General features: G+C 44.0%; 1 protein-coding gene across 1 annotated transcript in view; it reads right to left on the reverse strand.

The window, feature by feature from the left end:
* Nucleotides 1-5,297: 5,297 nt before the first annotated feature.
* Nucleotides 5,298-11,815, reverse strand: part of Mapk1ip1l (mitogen-activated protein kinase 1 interacting protein 1 like) — an 18,796-nt gene continuing 12,278 nt past the window's right edge. Inside the window, exon 4 of the mRNA XM_013349211.1 lies at nt 5,298-7,929. Coding sequence (XP_013204665.1) covers nt 7,921-7,929 — 9 coding nt within the window. The 3' untranslated portion in view covers nt 5,298-7,920. The remainder of the gene's footprint in view (nt 7,930-11,815) is intronic.

Consider the following 11,815-nt stretch of genomic DNA (forward strand, 5'->3'; position numbering starts at 1 on the left):
TTTTTTTTGGTTTTTTGAGACAGGGTTTCTCTGTAGCTTTGGAGCCTGTCCTGGAACTAGCTCTTGTAGACCAGGCTTGCCTCGAACTCAGAGATCCGACTGCCTCTGCCTCCTGAAGGCTAGGATTAAAGGTGTGCACCACCATTACCCCGCTCCCCTTAGCTTCTTTGCAGCTTATACAAAGTCAAGACTTCAGTAGGCCTGGATATTCCAAGATTCTGTCACACCATTCCTAGGACCTGCAGTTAGGATTCAGGCAAACGCCAACGAGGAGGCAGTGAAGTAATGTACAACGTCAGTTTTCACAACCGAAAGTGGAAGTGTGCACACTGTTTTGGCTTCTAATGGAACTGTTTTAAAGTTCTAGAATGATTAAGCCAAATTATTTTTCAAAAAAAAAAGCTTAATAAAAATTGTTATTTAAACATTTGGGCAGTGTCAGTGTGTCATCCAGCAACCATTAAGATGTCTTTACTTAGTATGTCCTGTACTGGCGAGATTAAATGAAAAATCATTGAGCCATATGGCAGAACTGTCCTCTGTGGTCTACGTTCCATCCGCTAGGTCACCTTTGGCCTAGCCCTTAGCCCTGGATATCCACTGCGCTTCTAAGGACTGGTGACTATGGACTGGAACAAGTGGGTCTGACCCTTTGTTGCCTTTTATACGCTGTTCTCAGATGCACGTTTTAAATGCCGTTCAACGCCGATACCTTTGAGCATTATTTGTCTTCACGTACACAGCTTTGGTTATAAATCAGCACTGGAGGCAGCGCAACTCAGTATGCGCTTCAATACCAATGCTTTCTATAATCAATGAAACCCAGAAAAGGGATGTGTGCAAGGTGTGCTACTCACTAAATACTAGATGGACTGACCTGCTGGGAGTTCTTCAAGACAGCTCTAGGCAGCCAAGGTAGGCAGTGACAGAACACAGAAACTCACCTCTGGAAAACAGCATCCTATAGGACATAATCTTCAAACAGTCATGCGTAGGACTTTAATCCTGGTCCCACAACACAGGATCTGTGAGAGCCTTCACTTTCTCATCTATAAACAAGGCAAGAACCTTTTTGTCTTCACGTGCGGCACTAAGTGGGATCCTGCATGTGAACTGCAGAGGCAGTGTTTCTCTTCCAAGGCGTTACAGTGACCAAAGGTTTGATTGGCAGGAAGAGAGCTACCATTGGCTCCCAGGATAGGAAGCAGAGCGTGAGGGTAGTACGGAAAGAAGCTCCAGACTCTGCTCTCTTCCCTGAAAAGCATCCCCAGAGCTTTGGCATCCATACAAGGTCCACTAAGAACAAAATGAAGACAGAATGGCGCATGGCAAACATCAAGTTAACTGTCTATGAAGGAACCATACGAAAGCTTAGTGCATAGCTGAGTGGCTAACCCAGCAGGCAGGCTGTCTCCCTGATAGGACCGGTGACTCCAGCCTTGAGGGATGGCCTTGGGGCTTTCCTCACTCCTCTTGCCCCCGACAGGGTTTCTCTGTAGCTTTGGAGCCTGTCCTGGAACTAGCTCTTGTAGACCAGGCTGGCCTCGAACTCTCAGAGATCCACCAGCCTCTGCCACTCCAGTGCTGGGATTAAAGGCGTGTGCTACCACTGCCTGGCTTTTACCTCACCTCTGTTAAACTTGGATTCTTAGCTCTAAAGTAGCTTCCCCCTTCTTTTACCCGCTTATTTTTATGTGTCTGGTGCCCACAGAAGTCAGAAGAGGATATCAGAACACTTGAGACAGGAGTTACAGATGGTTCTGAGCTGCTACATGGGTGTTGGGAACCGAACCAGGCCCTCTAGATGGGCAATTAGAGCTCTTTAACTGTTGAGCTACCTCCAGCCCCCCAAAAACTACCTTTTAAAACTACTTTAAACCATCTTTAAGCAATACTAGCCTAAATAACTGCCACATAAAATGACGCTTAAAAGAATACAAACACAGTAACGAACTTAAATTTCCCAGTGCCTTGAGGTTTGTGTGCATGCATTCGTGTGTAAATGTATCTGAGTGTCATGATGCGCACGTAGATGTCAGAGGACAAGCTTGGATGTCCATCACCTTCCATCTTGAAAGTCTCTTGGGCCTAGCTGCTGCTGTGTGTCCCAGAGTAGCAGGCCCACAAGGTTCCAGGTATCCTACTGCATCCCAGTAGGTTCCATGAGATTACAGAGCATGCATTTCCACACTGCCTTTCTAGGTCCTAGGGATTCCAACTCGGATCCTCCTCATGCTTAGGTGGTGAGAGCTTTACCACCCCAACCCCCATTCTCAACCCCTAAGCGTCCTTACAGCTTATACAAAGTCAAGACTTCAGTGGGGCTAGAAAGCTGTTTAGTCTAAGATTCTATCACACCGTGACTCCTAGGACCTGCAGTTAGGATTCAGGCAAATCTCAACCAGGAGTCAGGGTTCACAACCTAAGCATATTCACTTTGCTCCCACTATGAAGAATTTATGGGCAAGTACTTCTTCCCACGTCTGTGGAACGCCAGCGCGCCACAGGGTATCAGGAAAAACAGCTTCATTCACTCAATTAAGAGAAGATATGTAAGGGCTGGAGGGACAGCCTGGTGACAAGGAGCGCTGGCTGCTCTTCCAGAGAACCAGAGTCTGATCCCCAGCACCCACATCAGGTCGTTCAGTTATAACTCTAGTTCAGGATCTGATGCTCTCTTCTGGCTTGCACAGGTATACACTCACGCAGGTACGAGCATACATATATATATAAAAGCAAATAAAACATACAAATAACACAGAAATAAACTTCAGGGGATGGCTCCCATAGTTGTGGCACTAGATTCTACTGTGTGTCACGTGAAGAAACGTGCTCATGCTAGGACTGAGTCCTGCTCTGGACGTCTACTGCAGAGAGGTGACCAGTCAGGAGTACTGGCACGGTGGTAAAGGACCTGCCTGGCCAGGAAACTTAGCATGTGCTTGTTAGAGCAATGCCATCTCACAACGAGAAAGTCAGTCAACCACCTGGGCCCCCCCAGGGCGGTCTTACATTTCAATTTGACTATTTCTTAGCAGATTTCAGGTGGGCACTTTCAGGCATACAGAATATCAGAAGTAACCCTACAATTTAATTTAAAAGGCTAAAGACTGCAATCTTTCCCCAAATTTTCATTCTCAGCTCACTCACACAGGAGCTGGCTAACTCCCATGACAGGGTCAACCTCATTAACCTTAATGTGACCCTCACCACGTGTGACAGAGGAAAAGGAGTAGGCCGCAGGGGAGGATGGTCCCCTGACTTCAGGAAGAGATAACCTGATTACAGAGTGGCCTAGCTGTGGGGGCAGTCCTAGGCAATCAGGTGGAATCCCTGCAGGTCACATGTAAGCAGGAACTTAAGTCCCTCGTTTTCTTTAGGACTGCAACAGGAACTTAATGGGTCTAGACTTTGGGGAGAAGCCTAGAATTGGGCCCCAGGAAGAAAATAAACGAAGAAACCATGAAATCATGAAAATAAGTTTTCCCTTCCTTTCCTTTCCTTCTTTCCTTCCTTTTCTTTTGAGACAAGAGTTTCTCTGTGTATCTCTGGCTGTCCTGGAACTCACTCTGTAGACCAGCCTGGCCTTGAACTCAGAGGTCCCCCTGCATCTGCCTCCCGAGTGCTAGGATTAAAGGCATGGGCCGCCACCACTACCCGGCGAAACGAAAGTAAATTTCTTAAAAAGGCTTTCAGGTATTATACACAAAAACAACTTTACCTTAAAAATATCAAGTATCACATCCATAGCCTACTTCTAAATATAATTACTACTTCAAGCAACACTTGTCTTTGTTTGCAAATACAGGAGCAGGTGATAAAACCTCCGCTGCTTACAAAGTTCACAGTACAAATGTGTATGTCTCAAACCACAGGACAGGCAGCTGAAGTTAAATGCATAAGGCTGTAAAACACACCAAATTTATCAATATTCAATAAATGGAAAACCACAATCTCAAAAAAAGTATTACAAAAAACCTTTATGGAGCACATATCAGTCAAATCTACTCAATGGCAACCAGCCCATGTCTGCCATGAGTGACAGGCTGGGCAAGCCCATTTATGCAGACAAGCAGAGGAAAACATCCTGCTACTTCCATACTTGAATAGTTACTGATCAGCACTACAATCTTGAAAGATATTCTTTGGCTTTTATTGTTGTTTTTTGAGACAGGGTTTCCCTGTATAACCCTGGCTGTCCTGGAAATCAGAGATTCCAATGTCTTTGGCTTTGTAAATGCTGGGATTAAAGGTATGCACCACCACTACTCAGCTCTTGAAAGAAATTCATATATATATGAATATCTATGTACACACACAGATTGACAAACCAGGGATATGCTTTAACTTCAGCATTTGGTAAGCAGAGACAGGAAGATTTTTGTGAGTTCCTCATTTACATTAAAGAGCTCCAAGCTGAAGCTGAGCGGTGGTGGCGCACACCTTTAATCCCAGCACTTAGGAGACAGAGGCAGGTGGATCTGTGGGAGTTAGAGGCCAGCCTGGTCTACAAAGCAAGTGCCAGAACTGTTATACAGAGAAACGCTGTCTTGGGGGGGGGGAAGGAAAAGGGGGTAAGGAGATGCAGGGCGAGGGGATGGGGAAAAAGCTCCAGGCTAGCCAAAGTTATAAAGTAAGACCCTAACAAAAAAGAAAAGAAGACAAAGATCCAATGCCCCAGATCTGTTATCTTGTCAGCTATTTTTTTTTTTTTTTTTGGTTTTTCGAGACAGGGTTTCTCTGTGGTTTTGGAGCCTGTCCTGGAACTAGCTCTTGTAGACCAGGCTGGTCTCGAACTCACAGAGATCCGCCTGCCTCTGCCTCCCGAGTGCTGGGATTAAAGGCGTGCGCCACCACCGCCCGGCCTTGTCAGCTACTCTTAATTACGTTTTATCAGGTGCCTGGTATGGGTGTGGCCAACTCTCCAGCACAGAGCCCATCACAGATGTGCACAGGGGACGGACTCAGTCCTCAGGCTACAGGTGTGCACACAATCCCAGTCCCCGTCACTATTACCCATCTTGTTTGGGCAGAATTCTGAAGATAAAGGGTGACATTTGCTCCTCTAAGATTGGTCTTCCCTAGGGCACCACTGCTCTCAGCAGCTCCTTCTGTTAGGCTTTCGCATCTCTAAAAGACAGGGTGAGGCGCATCATGTTTTCTAGAACATTCTGCTGCCTGCCCTCTTACCCTCTACTGGCAGTACGATGAACAGAGGCGGGAGTCCTTGGATAAAGAGGTGCACACGGTACACCTAAGACCTCAGCGTCAGAAACACTACTCTTGCACACACCTCGCTGTTTTTGCTGTATTTATTTAGACATTGTCAACCCACGTCAACAAATTGTCATTTGAACCAACCACTTATTGACAAACTCTAAACTAAATTGTTTTTTTTTAGTTGACCAGTCCTGGCCCAGCATGGACTGTCCTAAAAACAGTATTATTCTTTTCTTGGGTTAAAACAAAAACAAAAATATAAAACCTTTTCCAGATTCTTTTCCTCATTTGGCTACCTTTTGTTTTTTATTTAATTTTGCTTTTCCTGTTTCTATCTAGAACCCAGAAATACTCTATCCTGAGGGCAACAGCAGAAATGTTCAGAAAAAAATAAAAATAACAGAAAATTCTGCTATCCCTTTGAAGTCTGCTCTTCCATTAGACAATAATAAATTCACTAAGTCCCCATTATCAGTCGGACAGTCCATAAAGCAGCGGTTAAAATGAAAGTGCCGGCCATTGCAAACCATGTGGGATGGACCATTAGATTCTCTTAACGACACTCCCCAAAACATCATCATCAACACAACACACCAGTTGATGAACTTGGCAGCTGATAATTATTGGCTTAAAATTTCATAGGTAGGCAGGGCAGTGATAGTATATTCCAGGGCCCAGGTGCCCGGACTGGCAGGGCGGGCTCCAGACCCAAGAAGCCCTGGGAGAAGAATCAGAAATTGTTTTGTGATTAAGCTTAATCCAATTATTATACCCAGTTCTGCCAAAATAACAAAACGTTCCTTTCAAAATTGCATTACACTCTAAAGACAGATTTCCCGCTCAGCCAGAGCTCTAGAAAACTGTTGGCACCGAATGCACCTAATGGTTATAAGGCTTTAATGCAGAAGTTATCTTTGGTGAATCAATGTTTGAACCCACCTGGCAAAACTAGGGACATTTGAGGTCACCAGTCACTGCCACGGCACCCCTGCACATGCTCAATGTGCTTCACCAGCTTTGCTGTGTGAAGCCAAAGACTCTAAAATCTGACCCAAAGCTGGACAAACCTGGAGCAGCAGAGCAGACGAAGGGAAGGTCCACACTGAGAAGCTAAAGCCCGCAACTACATCTGACAATCAGGAGCTCAGGCTGGGGCCGAGACCTACCCATTATAAGGTTTTGAACCCACCAGGAGGCAAATACAGCATCTCTTCTTTCTCCCCAAGATAGGATTTCCCTTGTAACTGTGGCTGTCCTGAAACTTCCTTTGTAGACCAGGCTGGCCTCAAACTCACAGAGATTCGCTTGCCTCTGCCCCCCGAATGTTCTATCACCTCTGTGAACCCTGTAAGTTGAGGTGAATGAGGGTCTGTCATTCATGTGGGACTGACTGCTCACAGGCCTTGTAGCTACTGGGAGAGCTGCAGAGCAGACTGCCTTGCAGACTCACAGCATGTACCGGTACAAGAAATGTCCTTTAGAAAGGAACAGGTGTGCAGTGAAGCACACTGAGCTAGAAGGTTATGTGTCTGCCCGAGCCACCTGCCAAGCTCAGCTTCCTACACCTGGTCTATTCAGAGGTCTAACCATGGCTTTGCCAACTCAAGAGTTTTCCCTTTCAGTTGTCTGGTATATTGAGGCCAAGAAACATGTATTACATGTGTGGAATCCTGCAATAACTCAAACCGGTTGTGGTTCAGTCACTGCGAGAATGTCATTTAGAATTTAGAGCACTTTCCACGTTAAAAAAAATGGTATAAATGACCTTTATTTAGTCCCACCAGTAATCAGAACTGATAAGGAAATAACATGTTAAAAATAAACCACCTTTTGTAAATGCTTCCTAAGGAAAAAGGATTCATGGGTTCCACATTGTCAAGAGGATCTTCCATCTCTGTGTAAGCCCCGGCAGTCGCTAGTGAGAGGAAAGCTCCCAGCTTCACCTGCTGGCTTGGACAGCGGCTGGATTATGAGGTCCTGCAGTGATGGTCCAGCAGCTCCCTTCCTCATCTCCCTGCTGTCTTGTCCTGAGGCTGGGTTCAGAACACGGCAGTATGACTCTATTAAACCCTAACTTGTCTAAGTACATTTGGCACCAACATTTTCCTAGAGCTGTCAGAGTAAGAAACCTGTCCTTCGAGCATGCTTTTGTGATAGGAACATTATCTTATTTTGACAGAACTGAGTATAATGTTGGCTTAAACTTAGTAAACACATACACAATACATTTATGTAGCTAAAATATTAACAAGAGGCCCTGGTTTGTGTAACTAGAGGACCTCAAAATGTTGAGTCATGTTTCAATTAAGCGATTGTTTTCAGTTATATAGGTGTGAGGTGGGGATGATTATAAAAAAATATTTGAATTACTTTGCCAATTAAGTTACATATTCTAACAATAATCCACTTCATTTTAGATTCTGAGGGTATAGTTATATTTTAAACAAACATTATCAAAAGTTATTCACTATACATAACCACATTAACCACACTTAAATGATTTGCTTTTACATTTTTATCTGATTGTACCCACATAACGTTCTACATATCCAAACACATGAAGCAGGAACTGTCTGAGGTACAAAAGTTCGTTCATGAGCGCCCTTTACCAACAGGGAAGCAGCCATTTGTATATACGCCTTCATGTGCATGTCCATGAACTTCAAAGAGCAATGCGCCACCTCTTCATCCACTGCCAACTTAATGGTACTACAACAGAAAAGGAGAAAAAAATCAACTTCTAGAATTGTGGGCGTGTCTCTGTGAAACAATAACCAGCTGAACAGAACTGTTGGAACAGTCCAAGTAACTAAGAGTTTTGTGACCTCAATTTCTTCCTAACATAGACTTGTTCTTGGACTGTCTTTGTGTCTCTCCCAAAGGCACCCAACAGAAGTGAGTTTACTTCTGATCATTCGTCACAATTGGCTATTGCTGTTTATATGCTTCTAAGGAAAAACATGTTTTTGCTGTGTTCAGTGTGCTCCGTCGTGTGAGGTTTGCACCTGTGCCTGGACACTTTATTCATGTGAATTCTCTTGACTACAAGAGTATAAGATGTCCGTGAGGCTCTAAATAAAGTAGTTATTACATGAGACTTTAGTCCACATCTATGGGCTCCACCCTCCCAGGTCCCACGGCCTCTAGAGCAGTGACAAGCACCTCCCAAAACAGGGGCCCGAAGTTGCTACAAGATTAGAGAGTGGGATGCTCACAGGAGGTGAGATAACAGGACAGAAACCAGAGCAGGCTCTGCCTGAAGTAGAGCTTGCGCATCACTTAAAGAAAGGAGGGGGCATAGTATGAGAACCCTAACTGTTAGGTTGCTGGCAAGAGTCCCTGGTCTCCAGAAGAAGCTTTAGGGGAAGGAATACTGACCAGAGTCCCAAGAACAATGAGTAAGGTACACAAACAAGGGGAAAATCCCTGTCCAAGTCTGGGTCACCTGGGGAATTAATTCAAAGTGTCATCAAGATACTTAAGGAAGATAAGGAGAGTATTGATCATGAGGAAGAGATGGGTAATTCCTTGAATGAATATAAGCTGGGTGATTAAACCTTAAAATTGGTAAAAGGGGCAAAAAAACAGATTTTCCCCATTTAGGCAAAATCAAAATTAAAAACAACAGTGCCACCCACAACCATGCTTGTGATGACCCCGCAGCTCCCTCAAGGAAGCCTTATTTAGATGCACTACACTGAAGCACAGGGTGAGAAATCAGATCATTATTGTAATCTTATTCCATTTCCTGATAAGGATTTAGGAGAGACTACAGACAAGCTAGGGCAGAGCGGGGAAACAATTCATTTTCAGTTCCTCCCCAGCCTCGTGAGGTGAGTTGATATTTCCAGTGCAGTCTCAGCAAAATCAAAATGGTTATCAGGGATTAGACATGGGTTTTAAAGAGGCTTGAACTGCCTAAGAACTCACTGTTCCATATTGCTATGAATATTTTTTTGGTTAGAAAATTAATGCACAAGGTTGTTGTATGATTTTCACACGATTGCTAAAATGCTTCTAGAACTTTCCTATTTCTTTTTTTTAAATATTTATTTATTTATTATGTGTACAACATTCCTTCGATGTGTGCCTGCGTGCCAGAAGGGGGCGCCAGATCTCATTATAGATGGCTGTGAGCCACCATGTGGTTGCTGAGAATTGAACTCAGGACCTCTGGAAGAGCAGTCAGTGCTCTTAACCGCTGAGCCATCTCTCCAGTCCTAATATGAAGAGCTCTATTTATTTATTTATTTATTTATTTATTTATTTATTTATTTATTTATTTATTTATTTATTTATTATGTATACAATATTGTCTGTATGCCTGAAGGCCAGAAGAGGGCGCCAGATCTCTTTACAGATGGTTGTGAGCCACCATGTGGTTGCTGGGAATTGAACTCAGGACCTTTGGAAGAGCAGGCAATGCTCTTAACCACTGAGCCATCTCTCCAGCCCCTCCCTATTTCTTCAATGACAAATGTGGCTTACAGAGGAAGCCCACGAAGAACTTTAGCAACCAGGACTGAGGGATGAGTTGGGAAACATCTCATATGAAATGCTGACAGGGGCTGGTGCAAGAGGACCAACAGATCAGCTGCTCTCCCACAGTACAGATGAAGCTATGGCTGCTTGGACGAAAACTAATAGGCGATCTGACTGTGTGTGTGTATAAAATCATGTAAGATCCCTCTGAGCCTTATGCTGATTTCATAGGGACACTCAAAGATGCCACTGAGAAACAATTAAAGGGAGACAGGTTCAAGGTTATTATTAAATGGCTGGCTTTTGATAATGCCTGTGAAGATCACCAAGGAATAATTAGACGTCAAAGAGAGATAGGAAATATCATGGACTTTCTCAAGTTCAGAGAAATGTGGGGACTTCCACACAGAGCAAATTAGCTGCTTTTGAAAGCCATGTTCTTCAAACAGGTCTCGGCCAGGTGTTTCAAGTATAGCTGAGCTGGCTACTTAAAGAATCAATGATAAACCAGTACTGGACTTAAACATAAAAGGAAAAACTTTTACATGATAACTGTTTCTGGAGCTGACTGATGTCTCTACTATAATCATAGGAAAACGGCCCTCCAAATGGCCTGTGGAGGTAAAGTCAACCCCACAGGACTGAAAACTATGACCTCTAGCAAGATTAAACAAAGTGGCACAAAATTAAAATGTTTAAGTACAGAAGGCATAATAGTAGTCCCCCAGCCTATGGTATGCTGTTCCCACTACTCTGTCTGCAAGCTAATGAGACCCAGACTCTCAGGCCTCTTCACAGGAGCAACGGCTAATGCAAGGAACAGGAGAGCAGAGAGGAAAGGCACTGGGCCGAGTGACGGGGATGCCTGAATCTACTGGACCACAGGGGTCACTGAAAACACAACACCTCTCGATACAACATGGCAATTCAGTAAGTCTGCCTGGACACCTCAATGGCCTTTTTAAAGAAAAGTTACAGACTCTTCACCAGTCAGAGAATACTTGGAGAATGGATACACAGAATCCTTTTTCTGCCAGAAAGCTCTTTAACTTCAGTTTTCCTGGCACTACCAGATCCTTCCTTGCAAAGCACATTTTCCTGTGATGCAGTAATTATGCAATTTTCTTCTGCTTTAAATTGCCAGTCACTGGGCACTATGACCATGGCTGCAATTTCCCCACTCCAACCTTTATCAATACTCTGTATAAACCATGTTTCCTTTCATGAAGAACTACTGCCATATAGGTCCCCAATAGCCCATAAGGGACACAGAAGGAGAATGGCAATCTCTTTAGGGCAAAGAAAAGCATAGCAGCTTTTATGAGTAACAGCTTCTACGGAAAAGACAGACTGATTACCACGTGAAGCTGGCACAAGTGTTACTGGCTTGCTATTTCAATCCTCTAATTTTGCCTGAAGGGGGCCCTTAATCTGTTTACCTGTTGTTGACTGGTATTGTCATTGTTCCTAGACAGTGTATTTCTGTCCTTATCAAATTTAGGTCAGCATTCCTTGGCCCCATGTTTTCCTTTATTGTGTTTAGGACATAAGCCAGGAGTGCCTTGATTCTGAGTATTGCTTTGTTTAAGGGCAGTTTGTATTGCCTCTCCAGAACAGGTCCATCAGCACTCACTATGTGCGAATGCTAGCAGACTTAATGTGCAGCGGGACACCCCATGCAGGCCCATGTGACAAATGTGTGCCCCCTTACACTGCCATGGTCATACACTTGGAGTGAATCCCAGAGGTGAAAAGTGAATTATGGCAATGGATGTCCCTCACTTTGCTCTCGGGCCTCCGGTGTGGCACCTGCATGCTTGCATTGACAGATATTCTACATTTCTCCGGGCTGTACCTAAGCTTCAGAAGGCTTCTGCAGGATGCTCTTCTGATATAAATTTTGCTGTTACAGCAGTGCTTCAAAATTGACAATGAATCAGTCTACAGTAATAAACCAAATTAACCATAAGGAATGAATATTAATCATATTACAAGCATTCTTTTTAAATCTCAAGGCCAGGGCATAAATGAAAGCAAACAGAACATTAAGACAATTATTAAAAAAGAAAACAAGAGGAGCATCATATTCTTGCGCTTTCCTTATTTACTTCTT

The sequence above is a fragment of the Microtus ochrogaster genome, chromosome 17, assembly GCF_000317375.1.
Source record: "Microtus ochrogaster isolate Prairie Vole_2 chromosome 17, MicOch1.0, whole genome shotgun sequence".
Classification (NCBI taxonomy): Eukaryota; Metazoa; Chordata; class Mammalia; order Rodentia; family Cricetidae; genus Microtus; species Microtus ochrogaster.